The 22120-nt window shown below is 36.8% G+C and overlaps 1 protein-coding gene across 1 annotated transcript in view; it reads right to left on the bottom strand.

Moving 5' to 3' along the window:
- Positions 1–1890: 1890 nt before the first annotated feature.
- Bicd1 (BICD cargo adaptor 1) overlaps positions 1891–22120 on the bottom strand; it is a 251548-nt gene continuing 231318 nt past the window's right edge. The window contains 2 exon segments of the mRNA XM_047549256.1: positions 1891–8074; positions 13707–13782. Of these exon segments, the coding sequence (XP_047405212.1) occupies positions 7987–8074; positions 13707–13782 (164 nt within the window). The 3' untranslated portion in view covers positions 1891–7986.

Here is a 22120-nt window from a genome sequence, read left to right as displayed (position 1 = left end):
GCAAAGTTAGATGTTAAGGAGCCAAGAAACCCACTTCTCGGGTACTTGCTACTTTAATTCAAATTTATCAAGTTCCTACTAGTAAATATGTGTACAACCAAAAATTAAGAAAATCTCTTCTGAAAGGTACCATCAATTTTGACCACTTTGTTAAACATAGTGGAGATGTGGGAACCCTCCAAGTTACCTTCATAATGTAGTACCATCTAAGTTGTCTGCAAAATGTAAGAGATAAGACTCATTTCCCCTCCCCACTTTGTTGCTGATTTTTTTTTTTTTTTTTTTTTTTTTTTTTTGAGATACACTAGGAACTTCTGGGCTCAAGCCTCCTGCCTCAGCCTCTTCCCAGTAGCTGGGGTTATAGGCGTGCACTACCCATCTAACTTGAGAAGAAACTTCTCAGGTTGATCCAGTTGTTTTAGTTTTGTGTGTGTGTGGAAGAGCCAGGGTCTTGCTAAGTTGCTTAGGGCCTGGCTAAGTTGCTGATGCTGGCTTTGAACTTGCGATTCTCCTGCCTCAGCCTCTAGAGTTGCTGGGAATACAAGTGTGGGCCACCACTCCTGGCTGTTTTAGCTTTTTGAATGTGACAAAAGTGGTGTTATTGTATATGAGAAGGTCAATATCCAATAGACTTAAAGGTTCAAGCTCAAGAAAGAAAAACAAAACCAAACAACAAACCCAGAGGAATGTGAAAGAAAAAATAAAAACATTTTTAGGAAAGTATTGTCCCTGTGAAACAGGTGAGCAGGCGACTTTTAGCCTGGATGTTGTGGCCCATGGTGGGTGAGTTTGATTAGTTATGAGAGTCGTGTTAGGGGTTTCAACTCATTAGAACCTCACATATATCCACATTCTGTCTGATTCTCCCCCTACCCTGTCCTTCAAATTCAATTCAATCAAAGAAGTTGATTCCCAAAGTGGCTGATTTACTACCAGACATATTTGAAGGAGGAGCCCCGTAAATTAGCCCCCCTCAACAATTTGGGCCTCTGCTTTTCTTTCATGCACAAGAACAAATAATTATCTCCAAAAATAAAGAAGGCAAGCTTCACTTTTGCTGGGTACAGGGGTGCACACCTGTAATCCCAGCAATTTGGGAGGCTCAGGCAGTCTGGGCAACTTAGCAAGACTCCGTTTCAAAATAAAATAAAATAAAAAGACTAGGGATTGGGGCTGGGGTTTTCAATGGTAGTGTGCTTGCCTAGCACGTGTGAGGCACTGGGTTTGATTCTCAGCACTGCATATAAATAAATGGATAAAATAAAGGTCTATCAACATCTAAAAAAATTAGATATATATAATATTAGATATATATAAAGACTACTGGGCTGGGGATAGCTCAGTTGGTAGAGTGCTTGCCTTGCAAGCACTAAGGCCCTGGGTTCAATTCCCAGAACCACACACACACACACACAAAAAAGACTAGGGATGTAGCTCAGTGGTAGAGTACCCCAGGTTCAATCCCCAGTACCACACACACACACAAAAATATATATATATATAAACAAGGAAACCGCCCCCCCCTCAAAAAAATCCCCTTCATTCTTCTTTCATTGAAATAATGTTTCCTTTTTTTTTTTTTTTTTTTTAAACAGGCCTTTTCTTCAAGTTGAGACATTTCTAGCCAAATTTAGCTAAGTGTATCTTCCTGCCAAATACCCTTTTAGGAATGACTACAAGTGGGAGAGAGTAAATACAGAGTATGGGCAAAGTTACACATTACTTAACGGGAGTGTACAGAAATGTTGTTAAAGCAAACCATTCCATTTTTAGTTTAAATAAATTTTTGAGTAAATATATAGATTATATAGAAATTCCAACACTTTTTTGTAATTATAACGCAAAATGACATACAGAAAAATTTCTAGGCTGATAAAAAGGTAGCACTGATGAAATGAACAAAAGGTAACCAGTTTATTTACTGAAAAAAGTTATGCATTACACAATATTCAGTCGTTAACATAAACCAAGGTATAAGAATCGATATATCGGCTTCTGGTTACTTTCTTAGCACTGGAGTGCCTTTCTCAACCCTTGAGTGCATGATCAGTTACACAAACACAAGCACATGGTGTAGGGATTCTCCCATGAGACATTCACTTAGGATTGTCTACAGTAAAAAAATAAAAAGGAAGCAATAATAAATTCATAAGGATTTTTTTCAAATTTAAAACAAATGCATGTGTCTGAGAATGTTTCCTTTGAAATTTGGACTTTTAAAAATAATTTGCCAACAAAAGTTCCTTAGATCAGTCATTTAGTTATGTTTCCATACTGTATTATTAGGTGGAACACTTCACATCATTTAACCCCAAAAGGCATAATAATAAACTGCAATTAAATGCAGGAAAGCTGAATCATTACAACAATAATCGGACAGTGTACAAATCAGGGTTGGCCACGCATGACACCAATGTAAACACTGGAAAGGAATACAATGTGGGAATTATGTTTGGGTCACTGTATATGCGTAATCATGCAAATAAAAACATTGAGTAGATTACAAAAATGTCATAAAAGATTTCCAAAGAATTGTTGACTCTAACAGTCAAAACCATTGAGCTTAAAAATTCTGTGGTGATGACGTTAAAATGATGCATTTCCTCTATGACTTGCTTCTAAACCATATCTATGAACCCCACATTTACTCTGTGTCTCCACTGTCACCGAATAATGATTTTTCAACATAGTGATGACATACCCTTTTACTTTATAAGGTCTCTGATCTTCGTTTTAAAATGATTTTTTTTTTAAAGAAAGGCATACACTCACACTAAAAAAGTAAACACACAGGTTTACTTCTTAGTGTTTTGATTAGAGTCATGATTACCAGAGAGTAATTCTGAAAGGAAGAAAGTTAAAATAAAAATAAGTTCTCGACAAGTGTTGTATAGCAATTAAACGCCAATCTCAGAAATAATCTGGTTCAGCAGTTTATCCAGGCTTCAGTTTAAATAGGGCAAAATTTAAATAACTCCAGAGGAAAGGGATAAAAATACATTGAAGAGTAGAGCCATGCATTTCAATATGGAAAGGAGACCAGGTACAGGTGGCAATCTCCTTACATTCCTAATGGGGAGATCACAGGAGAAATAAGATTTCTAGAGTGTTCATATCAGGGATATGGGAAGGTTTATATGGTGTGAACTATCTCATGCAAACATCTTACACTGTGTACCTCTGTGTACTCTTGCCTTACGCTAATGGCAGTTCATTGTTTCTCCTCTTCTTAAACAGAATACCATTTCTAGAAAATTCTCAGCTGAGGAACATATCTCAACACTAAATACCTCTTTCAAGTATACTTTGAGTAATAGGATGAAAGAGATGTCTAGATGAAGTCTTTCAGGTGTTAATGGAGCCAACCTACAAATGCAATACATCAGGAACTATGGTAGTAAAATTGGCATCTAAATAAAGGTGAAATTAATTTCAGACACAACTCATCTGGGAGCATTGTTACAGAGAATGGAAAAGGTCACTCAGGAGTATTTATTCTCATATGTCCATACAAATTGATTTTAAGGTAAAAAATGATTTGTCAGAATCAGCACTGATCATGCTATCTATCATGACTTCAGTTTGATGGCTTTCTGGAAAATTATGTTCCCTTTATTTGAAAACATATTCTGTAAAATATTTGCAATCTTAAGTGCAGAATTATTTTAAATCACTCTGGTTTATAAATAACAACAACAAAAATCAGAGAATGAACTTTTTAAAATGGGAAATTTACCCCCAAGAGTTGCTTTCAAATCTAGGTCTATCTACAATATCAATGTATTTGTGGCATCCCTGGATTGAACCAGTACTGTTCCTTCCTGAAAATCCATCAGCTTCTCCAGATGTCTTTCTCAGAGACACATTATGTCTTTTGACTAACTGGAGTATGTCAACAAAATGTGACATTCTTATTCCAGTAGAAAATATATTTCATTTCTTCATTTTCTTATTTTGTAATCTTAATTTGAGAATTGGAGAGAATTTTATTTAATATAGTAGATCAGAAAATTCTTACATCTTAGCTATTTTGTTGGACCACTGTTTTAGCCTTTTCAAAATAGCAGGATTTATCTGTTTTATTTCCACAGGATAGGAAAAGCCAACCATAAAGCTTGAAGATTCTTAAAAGTAAAGATAAAATTCAAGAGGTACTTGTCTCCCCTGAGGGATTGCATACCTTTTCTTTTTGAAGTATTCCTGAGGAGATTTTTTTTTTTAAGATTCCAACAATTGAGGCTTTTTGTAGCAAAACTGCTACATTCTAGATAACTTTAAAGATCTTATGAAATATAGCTGGGAGGAAAAATAATACCAACAAAAGCTTTTTAAACCCAATATGTTGGAGAAAGTAAGATTACTATCCTATTTCAAAGGATAAAATACTTTATGACTATCAATAAAACTATAATGTATTTTAAAAAATAAATCATAGGATTATAGCTTCCCATAATGATAACACATTATTGTAAGATATTTTAAGATATTTTGCCACTTAATGCTTGCTAGCTCACCAATAACGTTAATTTAAGAAAACATATTTTCCTTATGATTATCAATCCCAATGATGAATTTTTCACTGTAAAATCCTCCTTCCCAGAATTAGTATAAATCCTTCACACTGAAGACTTTCCTATTCTAGTCTCAGGGATATCTATCGCCGGTGTCTATCACTTGCTAAAATTTCTCTTTTCTTGAAGATCACTATTGTACATGCTCTTCCTTCAGCTACATAAAGTATATCCAAGTCTTTTCTTAACTGTTTAAGAATTTTCTGTTTTTGCAAAGTTCCACAAATTCCCTTTTTTGGAAAGGAACCTGATAAAATGTGAATTGATTGGAAAGATTCATTCAAGGTTTTTTATGCCCCTGAGCACTTAGGCCAAAGGCAATTTATTGCTCCTTTTAAATTTTATTTATTTTTTTTTTTTAATTAAGAAAAATCCCTAGTAAGAAAGCATTTCTGCATACTAACTATTCTTTTCAGCATTGTAATTGTGCTTCCTTTTTGAAAAAACTGCTTGGGTCAGGAGAGGCAGCACTCAGGAGGCTGAGGCTAGAGGGTCACTGGAGTCTAGGAGTTCAAGACCAACTGGGCAGCATAGTGAGAAAGCATCTCAACAAAGTCAAAAACCAAATCTAAACAAAACTTCTACTTGGTTATTCTGCTAAACACTCTTGCTAGATTCCTTTCATCTTTGCTCACCATGTTTGCAACACTTAGCCACTATATACTGTATTTTCTTCAATTTTGTTTTCCTCCCCAAATGTGTCTTTAATTAATAAGGTTCATCCTTTATGGTTTTCACTAGTTCTTCACTTTTTCAATTTCCTTTTGGATCCTGATGTTATCTTTACAGGTACTGATTCTTACCAACAGTACACATATTTATTCATTTAAAATGCCTATAAATAAATATAAATATGGCTCAATTTAAACTATACTAAATGATGCCACACTGTAAATACATGGTATTCTCTCTTACTGCTTAGGGACTACCACCTAATTTTGTGCTGAAAGTGAAAAATTTATTTCCCAGTTTTTAAATTTTCTTGACAAATTTCCACTAAAATTAGTATTTTATAGTTAATTTTTCAAAACAAGCATTTTCCACTCTATTCAGATAAAGAACTGAAATAAAACTAGTTTATAATAGATTTCATACTGGAAGAAATAAATGTTCTGTATATGACTCACTTTTCACTGGGACCTAAATCCAGATAAGGGAACAAGAATAAATACAGCCCCGGTAACAGGACAGTCGTGTGGTTACACAGAAGCAAGACTGACTGCTGAGTTCCCATCTCACCAGACAAAATCCATGAGGCAAACAGAAAGACGTTCTGAGGTACTTGTTAAAAAGGCATGTTTTCCCTCAGGCACAAAGTCAACTTAGCAGCTATGCCACTTTTCAGGTCCAAACACATGATGCTTGAAAAAGGAAAGAAAACAAAAAAGTGTATGTGTGTGTATGTGTGTGTGTGTGTGTGTGTGTGTGTGTGTGGCAAGCGTTCTTGAATCAAACGCTAATAAAATCCACACTGCCTCACTAATCCTGGTGGAGGTAGATGCAACACCATCAAAATGAGGGATACATGTAGAAACAGCAAGGGAATGCAGGCAGGATCGAGCATGTTAGGTTACTGTGAGGAGGGCTTTCGTGAAGATCTGCTTTGCTTGTTTCTGTACTTGAACCTGAATCTCTCTTTTGGTAAAGATTTCAACTATTTATTCCAAGTTGCATAAGAAAGGACTGTTGAAAATAGCACTTGCACAAGGAACACAAAACCTCTTGGTTGCTTTGGTAATGACCACTACTTATCAGGCAAATGACTGACAGAGTCTCCTGCAATGTGCTTTATGACTGACCAGTGGGCCTCTGATGGGCCCCTTTATGAATGTGTCACCCACTTCCACTCTGTAAGCTGAGTGGCTCCTAAACCTCCACTGCTAGTGTCCTGGACTATGAACTGTCCTTCGTGTTAACAGTGGGACCGTATCCGTCCTGAAGAGAAGTTACATGAAAAGGTGAAACCCTTATGGTTGTAAATAAGTTAAGGCTACCTGACAAAGACAAGGAATCAGGGCTAGGAGCAGTTGTGTGGGCAGCACTTGAGAGTTAAGGAGCCCTAGTGTTAGACCTTTCAGCTCAATTAGCTGTTTCCTTGTTTGTCAGATTATGTGCAAAATAAATTTTGCTATGAAAATCCACTGCCTTAAATCAAGTCATAAAAGTTACCTAGCAGAATCTGTAAATTAACTAGGAACATGTCTTATCTCAATATAATATAATGATTGTAGGCACCTGAGTGTTTGTCAAAAGTAGACAGTGAGCTAAGATTTATTATCTATTTTTTTTTTTTTTGGCAAGGAAGATTCGTTATGAAAAAACCTAACAACAACAAAACATACAATTTTAATCAAAATCTGAACACTTTCTGGTAAATAAACTAGCCAAAGTGACCTTGCATCTCTCTATGTATATATTTTCTCATTTGTTCTTGATACCTTTTAGGAGGAAAAACTCATAGTAGGACCCTGAATTTGGAAGAAGTAAAAAAAAAAAAATTCCGGTCATTAAATAAACACACCATTTTTTCCCTTCAGGTTGTTTAGCCTTCCATAATGTCATCACAACGTACACACGTACAAAGAAGCAGCACCAGTACATCTACGCAACTGCAATTTTAAAAAATTGAAGATGCCATCAAAACTTGAATAAGTCAATGAATCAAAACAGTCTCTTTCTCAGGTTTACTTAATAACGTCCAGTGAAGAAATCTAGTTAAAAAAAAAAGCAGTTAATGAGCTACTGATTAGAAAATAAGTGCATAAATAATCAGTGTAGCAGCAAAATACAGTTATTGTTAACATTCTGATGCACCACATTTATCATTTTGTGCAAGAAAAATGACCACAGTCTGGCCAGCTCCAGATTTCAAACTAAATTAAAACTCATACTTAACTGAGCAAACTATGCTTATTTGAAATAAATGAATAAATCCACCTCTCACAGAAATTATTTTTATAGACATAAATCACATAGCAAATAAAGTACAAAATAAATATCAATGACCAAAAATATCAGAATCAACTTCTACAGCTGAATTTGGAGCGTGAGGAAAGATGATTTTACAATATACGTATTTTACATTGTCTTAGGTCTCTCTTATGCTATCGAGGTAAGCCAGCCATCTGAGATACATATTTCATGTTTCTTTGTAATTTTTGAAATTTAACTGAACGGTAGCCGTTTGATTGGAGAAGTTTATCAGTGACTCTGAGGAACCATAAAACTTTTAATCACACCAGGGTCTGTGCTTTTTTGTCATTCTTCTCAACTTTCTCTCCTCTTCCAAGATGATGGACACTAATCCGAATGTACAGCTAACCACCGAGAAGAACACACCCGCCGGAGCGTGGGCAGTATTCTGCGAGTGGCTACAGAACCTTCAGCCCAGATGTTCATCCACAGGAGCTGGAGACTAGGGGTAAGGAGGCTTGGAGAGACAGTGGAGAGGGGCGCACTGCGAGCTGGAATGTGGCTGCTCCTCGGGGAGAGCTACGTCAGGACTGAAAACGAGAAACAAGCTGGTCAGCAGGAAACGCAACGCCCAGGGGCGGCCAGACCCTCAGGGTCAGACCAATCGTTTTCACAGACATTTTTAAAACACGATAGAAGTTATGCACAGAAAATAGTTTGAACCCAAAGCATGACAAGACAACTGTGGTTTTCAAAACCACGCATTTAAAAAAAGAAAAAACATGTTAGAGACATTACATGTGAACTCTGGCCCCAAAGTCACTTTAATATGCATACAACTTTATATGCATTTCAATTTTAATATGCATACAGATCGCCTGGTGATATTGGTAGATTCTGATTTGGTAGATCTGGGTAGGACCCGAGATTCTGCATTTCTTATAAGCACCCACACTTCAGTGATTTGGTTTGTTTTTACAGTACAGGAATTGGACCCAGGGGTGCACTACCATTAAGGTACAAAGCTACATTCCCAGCCCTATTTATTTATTTATTTATTTATTTATTTATTTATTTATTTATTTGGGACAGGGTCTCACTAGTTGCCCAGGCTGATCCCAGCCTTGTGATCCACCTATCTCAGCCTCCCAAGTTGCTGGCCTGGCTCTCTCCACTGATTTGGGTGATGCTGGAAGATGGACTACAGCCTTAAGAGTTTAGGGGCTTCTACAGTTCTCTAGTGGATCTGAATTCAATGGGATAATTAATTTGCTTGTGGAAGGCTAATTCATTCTGAGTTTCTCCTACCTGCTTTAGCACCTGTGGTATAAAAACAACTGAGGAGTTTTATAACATTTTCCATTTGTTAAGTAAATGATGTGGCCTTCCAAATGACTGACTGTCATCTCTGTGGGTTTCCAGTTTAAACAACTCAAGCTCATCAATATCCTGAGTAATCTTGAAAAATGAGGAAGCAAAATAACTGAATTTCCTAGGGTAAAACTAAAAACTTTTGGGGGTTCAGATCTTTTCAAATGTTACTAGCACTGGGGAAAGGACACCATAGGGATTTTTCTCTTCTTTTTCTGAGATGATTATTGCTATGTTGCCCAGGCTGCTCTTGTACTCCTGGGATCAAGCAATCCTCCTGTCTCAGCATCACAAGTAGCAGGGTCTATAGGCATGCAGCATGAAATACAGCTAAGATGGGCATTTTTCTAAAACTGTTGTGTCCTCATATATTATGAAATGCAGTACCATATAGTTCACTCCCGTCAGGAATGTTTGAGAGAACTATTCAAGGTTTATCAATATTGTTGTTATTATTAACTAATTTAAATACTTTTTAAAGCTAATATCATTGAAATAATTAAAAATTAGTATTAAATACATTTTAAACTGTGGTACAGAAATTACATTCATATCTATCTTGAATTTTAATATAAAATCATAATTAAACCAAATATCTAGTCTGCTTCAAGTTATCTTTACTTCCCAAGTTCTTTGCATGTGTACACTTAGTTTAAAAGGAGAATCATGTCCTGCATTTGTTAGAACCAATGGTAAAAGTTATTCTCCTGCGTATTTTAAAAATGTGTGGTACATAAACACAGGAGAACTGGAAGGTCATCAAAAGAACTTGGTATTATTTATCAATTTTAAAAATCTTTTTAAAAGGAAGAAAACAATGCACAGCAAGATTAACATTCGCAGATGGTCAGTCAGATGGTTGGGAAACAGCAGGTTACTGCTACATCAGACAGATTTTCCCACAGACCTAACAGTTTCTTTCTGCAAATCTGCATGAGTTAGAACTGATTCCATTTTAGGGAATTAAATATGTTATACAAAATAAATTATAGCAAGCAATGCATAGTCACATTGTACAAGAAAGATGCATTTTTGAAGACCTTGTGTGATTCAATACTTTCTTTGATAAAGGAAGGCAAGTTTTTTTTCCGCAGCTAACTGACATGTGTGTCAGCAATTTGGGTGTGGGTTACAGTTCACTTGGCCCTGTACCCTGACATAGTATCATTCATGATGACTTACGATTATTTTCATCATTTCAGACTTCTGACATAAAGCAAGAGTTTAAATAACTTCGTAGTATTACTATTACAAATTTGCGTGAAATGAAATCACACTGCATATTATGTATAAACTAACCTTTAAGAAATATATTCATGGTTTGCAGCCTAAGAAATTGTTCCTTTTTTTCTTTCTTTTAAAAATTTTTTATTGGTTCTTTTTAGTTATGCATGACAGTAAAATCCCTTTTGACATAATTATACAAGCTTGGCATATATTGTGTTCTGATTCAGACCCCAGTACCTGTCCTTCCCCTTCCCTCTCCCCACCCAAAGCATCCTTCCCTCTATTGATCTTGAAGACCATATTATAAACAGTAAACTTAGAAACTATTATTATGTCATAAAGTTGGATATTATTTTGAGAAAGTTGTTCTTTTTTCCTTTTCCAAGAAAATAACTACTTGATAGGAATAGAGATGGGCTGAATACCAAACACCTCTATATATTTAAGTAGTATATCCAAGGCTGCAGTACCTTGGGTATTCCTTTCATATTATGAAATCACCCATATAATTTTTGATAATTTAGCCCTATAATGGAATCAGTTTGTAAAAAGGATGTATGGAAAAATTCTACATTTTCAAATGTGAAATATTCTATTATGAAAAAGTCATACAACTTAAGTTATGTGAATATGGGGCTGGGTGTGTAGCTCAGTCCTTGCCCAGCACAAAATCTTGTGTTGGATTCCCATCAAGTGGGGAGGGAGGGGGGGAGGGCGGCAAATAAGTGTATAAACTAAGGGAAGTACAAAACTTCTCCAAAATGAGCAACAGAAAACACCTAATCAGAAATCGCTCAACAATTTGTAGCAAATTTTCTCATTCTCTCATTAAACAAACATCTCTTTTGAAAGGAATCAACATGGATAATTTAAATACTCTTGCTCCTCCCACTGTAAGTAAAGTGAGGGAGGGGTCCTGCCCTCTGCAGGGCAGTTTCTACATGGCGGGCAGTAGGATGGGTGTTGGGTCATTGGGCTGTTATGTTCAGGATGCGTGACCCTGGACAAGTAATTTGACACACTTTGAACTAAAATGGGTATAACTGTGCTTACCTTATGAGGGAGGTGTAATGATTAATACATGTGAAGAACTTAACCCTTGTCTGGAATGTAATATGAATTATAATGTTGGCTATGTTTTATCTTTTCTGTTAGGAAGGAGTGAACAAGGGTTGAAGGCATTAACTTTTACCCACTTGGTAGTGGGTGTGGGTAGGAACGGAGTCAGTCAAAATCCCAGCAACTCTGCAAAGAAGTCTTTTCCAGTTCATATGTGTTTAAACATTTCTTTTTGTTTTCTTTTCTTTCTTTCTTTCTTTCTTTCTTTCTTTCTTTCTTTCTTTCTTTCTTTTTTTTCCCCTCCAGTATCAGGGATTGAACCCAGGGCACTGCCCCTAAGCTATATATCCCCAGCCCTTTTTATTATTTATTTTGGGACAGTCTTGCTAAATGGCTGAGGTTGATCTGGAACTTGTGATCCTCTTGCCTCAGCCTCCCAAGTGCCTGGAATTCCAGGCATACACCATGCATTTAATCATTTCTCTGTGTCAACCACAACAAGGAATGGAGGAAGCTGGGTCTGGACCACGCCGTATTCATGTGGGCAGAAACTGAAACATTTGTAATTCATTAAATTGCTTTTTCTTTCAAGAAAATCGTCCCCATGGAGGAGCAAACAGCCTACATTCAGTAATCGTAGAAGAGATGGAACTGGGTCACAGAATAATTTAGTCACACCAGTTTTCAAAAAAAAAAGATGAAATAAAATTTAAAACATTTCCTCCCAGACTTTCTGTTTCCTATCTCATTGAAACACTTAAAACAATAGGCTTCTCTCTACTCTGTGTCCAAGCAAATTAGAGAGGTTATGATCTTTTTCTTGAGAATCAGTTAGGTAAGAAGTTAGTACTGATGGGCTGGTGTAATAGCTCAGTGGTGGAACACTTGCCTAGCACATGTGAGGCACTGGGTTCGATCCCCAACACCACATAAAATAAATAAATAAAGGTATTATGTCTACCAACAAAAAGTAAAAAGAAAGAAGGAAAAGGATTTAGTACTGATAATAGAGATTGAGTGGAAAAAACAGGCCATGTCTCACTAAATTCCCCTAATATCTATTCTTCTTCATTTTACAAGTGAAGATACAGAATTTTAGTTGCTGAAGAAACTTCCAAGATTGAGTGTTAGAAGTAGGATTCGAAACCACGCCAACTGAGTCCAGAGTTCATTCACTTATTCATATGATCAATATTTATTGAACATCTGTCTTGTGTCCAGCAGTGTCCTGGGTGACAGTGGATGCTGGACTGTAGAATCCCACTGAGATGGATTTGAACATTTATACTTGAATATTCAACTATTTGCAGAATGAAAATTACTCAAGTGTTGACTGCTGATATTTAATGGCATTGGTATATTAGCAAAGAACCTTTCCGGGGAAACAAAACAAAACAAAACAAAACAAAAACCCTCTTGCTGGAACTAGTGAGAACAGCTGACCAGGAGACATCAATTGGAAGACCCTAGTTGGCGACTCTTTAATAATACTCCTTTCTCTAACTCCAAGTTTCTCTTATATAGCTGGCAGCACAACTGTCTCAGAGTCCATGCCATACTTGGGGTTTGGCTGCTACTGGTTTTCTGTCTTTGTAGTTGCCCGGTTGCCCTAACATGTGACCACAGGTAGCCTGTCACTGATATCTATTCCTCAGACACGCATGGAAATATGTTTGGGTCAGCCTCTGCTCAAAAGAAGCTTTCCCTGGTCAGAAGAGCAACAGATACGTTAAAATACACGAATTAGCAGACCATAAAGACACAGCCAGACTATAAAAGCTTGGCACCAGCAAGGTCAGGTAACGGGAGATGAAGTATTCCATGGAGATGAGGAGGTCCTGACCGATGCCATGACGCTGTGTGCAAGTTCACCCTGGGGGAGGTCAACTCGTGACTGATTTGGAAAGCTTTCATCTGGAATAGGAACTGTCAGCAACCTCTCCAGTTCAGTGTCCAGGGAGTGCGCAAACTTGCCTTTACAATTCTTCAGTTAATCTATGTAAAGTGCCTTTCACTACAGATATCCTTTTTTGAATGTCAATTATAAGGTTTTTCTTCAGCTTTTGAACTCAGTTTTGATGAGGGCATTGAGCAGACAGAAAATAGAATCACTTTTGTAAAGCCATCCTGGAATAGACAGTAGACATGTTTTTATATTCCTCCTGTTGATTTGCCTGAGAAATGCATTTGAAGGACAGAAGACAAGCAGAAGAAAAAGCAGGACAAACATCCTAACAATTCCAGGTTTTAAATTTTGAAAGGCTTTGAAACTACTAATTCAAATACTTGAAATACTAATTCAAGTATTTATTCACAGGCAGGAGCTGAAAGCAGCCTTCAGTCTACCAGCTAGTTGCTGGTGACATACATGCAAGCTGTCTTGCATTTTCTTTGGGAACATATGAACTTCAGGTAATGCAAACTGTTTATGAAGGCCATACATGAAATAATGTGTAGCAAAATATAATTATATATAGGTAGTTATGGCATTGGAAAGGGGCGATGGGAGGTGTCTAGGAATCTGTCATGCAGCTGGGTGGGAAGAGAAAGGATGTGTGAATTTACCTGACAGTTGGGCAGTCTTGCCTCCCGTCTAGTTGTGAGCACTGTGGCGGTACGGAGGCAGCAGGCTGCTGACAATCTACAAGAAACTGATAAATTAGACATGTATACAAAGAGATGACAGAGCAAGGTGTTAGTAACAGTAACTAAAGCAGCTGCCTGAGATTTAGTGAGGAATATGCATTCACACAGAAACAGCTTGATTAAGCCAACAGAAAAGACATAGTATTTTTCTTGATTAAATATTGTATTAAAAAATTAGTGACATAAAATTAGTAGTGAGATTTTTCAAGTACATTAGGACACATAGTCATTCATATTTGGTATTTTGATACCTCTAAAAAGGAAGGAGCTATTAATAAAAGATCTTCAAGTTCTGAACTTGAACATGATGGTGGTTACTTGCATAGCACACAAATCTGCTATTCTAAAATGGAATGTATTGAGATAACTGATCCTATTGTCAGGATGTATGGGCATATTGTCAATTCTACAGATACACTGAGAAAGGCATATAATACAATCTTTTTCATAGAAGGATAATTGGGCAAGGAAATCATCTTTATAGTTTTCTGAAAATTGGTTTTATATATTGAAAATAAGAATTGTCAGCAGAAATCTCAGAATGTTTATTGTATAGCAAATTGTTAGTAACTTGGACTTACAGAGAAAGTTAACCTGAATTAATGGGAACTCCATTCTTTGTCTTGTTTTTACCATTTTGAAGTCACACTAGGTTAACAAAATGATAGCTCATGAAAGTCCATGCTATAGCCAATCAATTATGTTAATCATCTGCTTCAAAGAAGACCGTGTGCCTGGTATTTTAAAAAATCAAACATCAGTCTGTACTAGAATCACCCAAGAGTCTAGTTAGAAACACATACATTATATTTATGCAAAAATATTTTTGCAAATAAGTTAAAATTGGAGTTAGACTTAAAAATTGTTCTTAAAAATTTGAAGCACTTCCTCTTGATAACTGTTTAAATTATGTATTTGTTTTGCAAACCGCTTCCCCTATATTTATGTAGATAACATTTAAACCAAATTACCACAAACTCTGTATTTATAGCCTTGAATGAATGACATTTACATTTAAAAATGTATAATAAGTATCACTTGTTCTAAAGCCAATATATTCTCTACATAGCTAAGGAATACCCAAATTCATGAAAATTGTTGATGCTTTTATGCAAGACTTTGGAAATACACTGAAATTGTACCATATAGAATATGATATAAGGTAGGCTTGAATTTAGTTCGTTTAAGAGATTGTTACTGAAGGGACTCTGTTAAATGGTGACCTGTGTTGCAGAGTAACATTAATTATTGCTTACTATATGATCAAGGAAATCTGATTTTGTTGAGTGGCTGGTGTTCAGATTATTATGTTGGTAAAACCTTTCAAATATTACAAATTTATTTTCTCATATTTGGGGAAAATTTTTTTCTTTCATTTTGTTTATCCATGTTTCACCTTAATTAGCTCCAAAGATTCCCTTTTGTAGAAACTCAGAGTCTTAAGGAATACATTCCTTTGTGGTTTGTTTGCTTTTAATCTTTGCTCCTTTGGTCTTTCCTACTAGCTTTTCTATCTGGCTTGCAATTTAGGCATATCTTGGACTAATTTAGTCACTTTTTTTGTTTGTTGATTGGTTATTTTTGAGAGTGTCTTGCTATGTTGCCTAGGCTAGTCTCAAATTCCTGGGCTCAAGAGATTCTCCTGTCTCAGACTCTCTAGTGCTGGGACTATAGGATGCACCACCATGCCTGGCTTAGACAGCTACTGTATTTTAAATGAGGCCAAGATTGTGCACTTTTGAAGTTAACCAGGTGTGAGTTGCCCTCCTGTGGTGTATTTGGGTAAATGCAATGAATGTAAAGAAACCTGGAAAATAACTTTGGAATCTCTGTTTTATATTGGGAGGGAGGTATAAATGAAGCTCTTCTAAAGCCAAGTACTGCCTCTGCTGAATGAGAATACTACAATTAATTGGAGTATTAAAATACTTAAATCTTTTTTAATATCTTACATATATTATACTTTTTTTTTTTTCCCAATAAAGTCATGGGTTGTTATTCATTCAAAATATACTTTGGGATAAAGTTTAGAAGGCAGATGATCAGGACCACAATGCTCTCCCCTAGTGAACTGTTTAATGTGTGGTAGTTATTCTTTACATTTGTAGCGAACATGATTTTTCCTTCTTTAGAAGTAACACCTCTGGCTAAATATTATTTTACATTTATTATTTTTAAGGACTTAGCTAAGTGCTATCCTCAGAAAATAAAAATCAAATTCCACAGATAAGTTGATGACAGACAAAAATTTTAAAAATTATTTATATTGGTCCCACTCAATAATTATCTCTCTCCTCTGGTCTATGGACCTCCGGTAATGCGCAAATCTAGCCCAGCTGAGCTGCAGCTCTCTCTTAGCATGTACTCTATAAGATGAAGGGGGTGGCTGAAAGAGGGAGACAGTCCCTTCTAGCTGAGATCCTGTGGGCTCCCCATGACCTTCCTGGCTCTGACGAGGACCTCCTTCGGCAGGCTCACTCTTGAAGGAAATAGGCTGAATCTCTTTGCAGGCACTGTGGATCCCCCTGCAGCCACTGCTGTTGTTTGGCCACCAGGATTGTCTCAACCATTCAACACTCAAGTCACTCAACTCCAATTGTATGTCAGAAACTGTGTTAGGCAGTGGGAACAAAAGGTAAGCAGAGAAGATAGTTGCTGCTTAATGGAGGAAGACAAACAGATTCAATGAGCAATCACAGGAAGTGATGGTGATGGTGGTGATGGTGATGGTGGTGATGGTGATGATGATGGTAACAGCATCCCACACTTATTTATGGCTTTGCCATGTGTCAGGCACTGTGTAGGCACTTAATATGAACATTCTCCTTTAATCCTGTTTTATTCATCCGATTTGCAGATGAGGAAAGGGCAACTTATGCAACTTGGCAAATTCACTAAGGGGAAGAAAGGCTTTGAATTTAGGATTGTACGAGCCAAGTGCTGAGCTGAACCTGCAGACACATTAGATTAAATCTAACCAACTCAACTAAAACTATTTTTCTTTTCTTTTTTTTTTTTTTTTTTACCAGTGATTGAACCCAGGGATGCTTTACCACTGACCCCAAATCCCCAGCCCCTTTTATATTTTATTTAGAGACAGGGTCTCACTGCATTACTTAGGGTCTTGTTAAGTTGCTGTGGCTGGCTTTGAACTTGTGATTCTCCTGCCTCAGCCTCACTAGCCTCTGGGATTACAGGCATGTGCCACCATGCCTGGCATTAAGTAAACTAAATCTAAATGGTCAGAGACTGCTTCCTGAGATGTGACATCTGAATTGACACCTAACAGATATGTTCTCAGCAACTACACACTGTTTATGGTCTCTACTGATAGTAATAAGTTACTTCATCATAAGTAAAAAAGTGAACCAAACAGAACCGAATTTGATAATATTGTAAGTTGTCACTCACAGGCCTGAGAAATGTCACAGGATATTTAAGAGATTGTTCGTGCTCCCAGGGTAACTACTGTGCAGGGCCAAGAAGGAATCTTAAAGGGAAAAGCATCTAGAATCTTGATAAGCACAGGAAGAGTATTTTCATGTGACATTCCTCATAAACAAAAGCATCAAGTAGGAAGGAAGGCAGAAAAGAGAGATGTCTTTCAGTGATAGAATGCATGCTTAGCGGAGGGAAGCCCCGGGATGCATCCCCAGGACCAGGAAAAAGGAGAGAGAGATAGAAAACAACAGAGGAAAGTATTAGCTGAATCAACATGTAATCTTTCATACAAATGTTACATTAATCATCTGTTTTCATTCTTAGCAAATTCTGGAGTTTTTATTTTCACTATTCCCATAATGAGGAAAATATTTTCAATATATGGGACCATATTAATATATCATGTATTTTGTGCCTATTCTTTTTCTTATTTATTTATTGGTACTGGGGATTGAACCCAGGGGTGCTTTACCACTGGGCTACATCACCAGTCCTATCCTGTCATCTAGCATTATCTTCTTCCTCTCCCATTTTGTTTTTGTCTCACAAATCAGAAAATGTGCTAATCATGATTTTGATATTTTTTATCTTAAGATTAGCAACTAAGAGTAGGGGATGGCCAATAGAGATCACATTTTATAAATATCCATGAGTTTGGACCCTTTGTATCTGTCATCCAACCAGTTATGAATCAAAAATTATCTTACCATCAGGAATTGATTTCTCTCGGAGTCTCAAAAATATTTAAACGGCTGGGGAGATAGCTCCGTCAGTAAAGTGCTTGCCTTGCAAGCACAGGGCTATGGGTTCGATTCCCAGCACCACAAAAAAAAAAAAAAAAAAAAAAAAAAAATATATATATATATATATATATATATATTTAAAAATACCTAATTGTCTATTAGTCAAGGTTCAGTTATACTATGTTCTACTTTCCCAGGTTTTATGAGAGAGGATGAGGGTAGTCTAGCAGAAACCATTTCCTTCCTTCCTTCCTGCTGTGCTTGGAACTGAACTCAGGGACTTGTACATGATAGACAAACATTCTACCACTGAACTGCACCCCCAAACCCCAAAAGTCATTCTTGATGGGATTCTTGTTGGTATTTAGCAATCCCCATTGTATATGAAACTTGCCTAGGATCAAGTTTGTTAGTCTACAGTTCAGAGAAACTTTTCACTTTTCCACTGTATAAAAACTCTATTTCTACATCTTCTCTCCTGGCGCACTTAGTATTGATCCTCTTCTTTCCGTGCTCTTGTTCTTCCTGGGTACCTCTTCCTTTCCTTTCATATACCCATGACTTTTTAATATCTTTCCTTGAATAAGAAAAATGAAAAGGAAAGGGATGTGTGCTTTCTTGTTTTGAGAATGACGACTCATACTTATTCTTGAAAGGGGAAATGCAAGTTCATGGTACAAAGTGCACACACGCCTCTTGTGAGACTTTCAGTCATCTTTGTTAATTTGGTGTACTGTTTCAAGACTATTTTAAAAAGTTTACTAAGGCTGGGTGGGTGGCACATGCCCGTAATCCCAGTAGCTCAAGAGGTGGAGGCAGGAAGATCACAAGTTCAAAGCCAGCCTCAGCAAAAGCGAGGCTCTAAGCAACTCAGTGAGACCCTGTCTCTAAATAAAATACAAAAATAGGGCTGGGGATGAGGTTCAGCGGTCAAGTGCCCCTGAGTTCGATCCCCTGTACAAAAAAAAAAAAGTTTACTAAATCTCCTTGAACAATTGAATTGCTCTCATAGAATATGACATCACTGTTATGTTCAAGTAGATACCACATAGTTGGAGTAAACGGTTAATATTCATCAAAGACCTTTCACAGATGACTAATTAACAGTATGTAGAAAAGCAAGATTATTTAATTATGAAAGATACTAGATAGGAAATTGACAGAGTTATGGACTGTCTTAAGATCAGCACAGCATGGTTAATGATCAAAGCATAGAGGCATTCTCTTTCATGTCCTTATGGGAGGGGAAAGTATATCCATCTTCTTTCCGCAAGTCTGGGCATGGGTTTTGGGTAATGACGGAAAAGGGAAGAACAAGCAGAAGAAGAGTAGAAGGAAGAAGGAAGGATGAGAAATAATGATAACATAATATCTATAAAGTGATAGATATATGCATACACATACATGCACACACACATGTATATATGTAAATGTATGCATACACATACTTATGAACATCTATGAGGCCAAGTACTTTGCATGCAAAGATTCTTTGATCCTTATAAAAACTCAAAGAGACAGATGAGGCCATTGGCAGGGTGATTTAAGTTAAAATCACACAGTTAGGCTTGGCCCTAATTCAATCTGACTCCTGTCCTTGTGTAAAGAGATTACAGAGACACAATGTTGCTCATGCACAGAGGAAGACCACGTGGGGTTCTAGCAACAGGCAACCATCTGCAAGCCAAAGAGAGAGGCCTCAGAAGAAACCAAATCTGCTGGCTCCTTGAACTTGAACTTCAAACTTCCAGAATTGTGAAAAATAAATTTATTTGTCTAAGTCGCTCTGTTTGTGGTATTTTGTAATGGCAGCCCGAGCAAACTGAAACAGAGCCTTTAGTACTTGCTCCAAAGTGGAAGCAAGGATTACTTCTGCTGCCTCTGCCGAGAATGCTCTGCAGTACAAATAAACCCTAATAGCCACAGTTCTCTCAGATTCTTCTAGTCTCCAGGCTCTCCAAGGATTGAAATAAATGGAAGAAAACTCAAAGCAAAATGATATATACATGAGGCCAGCAGTATAAATTATGAATGAAAATATGCACTCGAATTTCAGCAGATTTTCTTCTTAGCAAAAAGCATGTTAGAGAGAAGAGAAAATGTCCAAATCAGTAGTATCGGGGGAACTAAACTGATGATAGGATGTGAAATTTGAAAATCACATTTAAGGATTTGTAATTACATTAGTAGAAAATATAAATTTCTACATACTATACACTAAGGTGGAGATAGAAAAATTGTGTCATTACAAACAAGTCTTCCAAACTCAGGAATTCTGAATGTTGGTGGATAACAGCACAAAGCACTCTCCATAATTGGTAACTGACAATTTTACAGATACATTCAGATCTTAAGTGAGGATTTTAAACAAGATCACAGTTATGGATAATAGGCTAACCACAGTCATTCCCCCCTCCACTTGCCAATGACGCTTCTGCAACAACTTCTTGGTGGCCTTTGTTGTCTGTCTTTATTCTGCATTTGCAAATCTCCTCTTGGCATGGGACCTGGGGTCCCTCAGAGAGACCTACAAGTTTGGACCACTTCTCTGCCGACCAGTAGTGGAGTGACACTAAAAAATGATGGAAACATTTTAAGCCTCAGTTTTTAAGCCTCGCTTATTTGATAAGTGAGAAAATGAGATATTAGTCTTGCAGGGTTTGCAAGAAGACCAGGGAGAGGATGTTTGTGAAAACATGCAGAGTCTACTGATGAGACAAGAGATAGGAGAATGGGGGGAATCTGGCTTAGCAGTTTTCAGATTCAAGAAACAAAGTTATAACAGCAATCAATCAAGAAAGGCCAAGACAGTCATATGGTGAACTCGTTTCCATGGCCATTTGTTCCTGTCATTACATTCATCTCAAGTGTTCCTGGTCTCTCAGACTTCAGAGCTAACCAGTTCCTGTCTAGAAGGAAACTTCTGCTCCTCTAAACTCCTTCAGCCTGACCTTGTCTCCTTTAGCACTTCTTGTCCCACTTTTGACAACTACTTTCCTGACAGTATGTCTGATCTCCCACAGCAGGCAGGACCCTGTGTAACAATTCTTTGTTTTTCCACAGTCGTTTGCTTAGAGAATTTTCATGTGGTTCAAAAATACCTGCAACCCTTCAAGGATCCTTCGATTTGTTTCATTGTTAGGACTTCATCAAAGTTTGAAAGATCCACCAGAAGGGAGAGCTTTCAATTCAGACATTTCTGTCATCACAACAACATCTTTCAATACTGTCTGATACAAAGTTTTTTGTTTTTTGTTTTTTCCTGTACTGGGGACTGAAGTCAGGGGTGCTCTATCATCACGAAGTTATAGCCCCAGCCCTTTTTTATTTTATTTTGAGAGAGGGTGTCACTAAAGTGCCCGGGCTGGACTTGAATTTGCTATTCTCCTGCCCTAGCCTCCCAAATAGCTGGGATCGAAGGGGTATGACATGGAATCTGGCAAGTTTTTAAAGTTAGTGTAGTCATAACATTTTTTCTTTTCTGATAATTTGAGCCATTATAGTATAAGACTCTGATACATAAATATTGAAGATAATATTTAAACTCATTATTTAAGAAGTGTCAAATAACATTAATACTGAATAATTCCTCACTAAATCTACAAAATGATTAATTGTGTGTTAATGAATTAACAGAAAAGTTAATGGAAAGCAGCATCAAGTATATTCTCCCTATAGTAACAACTTGAACATTTAATAGTCCTATGGACTCCTAAACACATAAATTGAAAAGACAGACATAGAGAGAATTTAGAAAAAAATGAGGAAAACTTGAGATAGATGTGTGATAAAGAAAAGTAAGAAGAACATGAGATAGAAACACACAAATACTAATATTTATATAGTAGTTAGGAAAAGTTGAAATCTTAAAAAATATCTAATGATGAGTTTAATAGTACATTGATACTAATAAAAGTGCATAAATGTGAACAACCTTTGACATTTTTTAATCAAACACATAGAGTTGGCCATCTCATTCCTTTATGACAAACATAATCACATGTCCTGTTAACACATTAGTTTCTCTGAAAGAACCCACGGATAAGACAACAGCATAATTTCCAACTTCTCAGGGGTGTAATCTGCTAATTGATATCACCACACACTTCAGACTTCTCTTTACATCAGTGTTTAACAGCAAATTCCATT

Source organism: Sciurus carolinensis, chromosome 4 (genome assembly GCF_902686445.1).
Source record: "Sciurus carolinensis chromosome 4, mSciCar1.2, whole genome shotgun sequence".
NCBI classification, from domain to species: Eukaryota; Metazoa; Chordata; class Mammalia; order Rodentia; family Sciuridae; genus Sciurus; species Sciurus carolinensis.
This window is presented reverse-complemented; position numbering and strand designations above follow the sequence as displayed.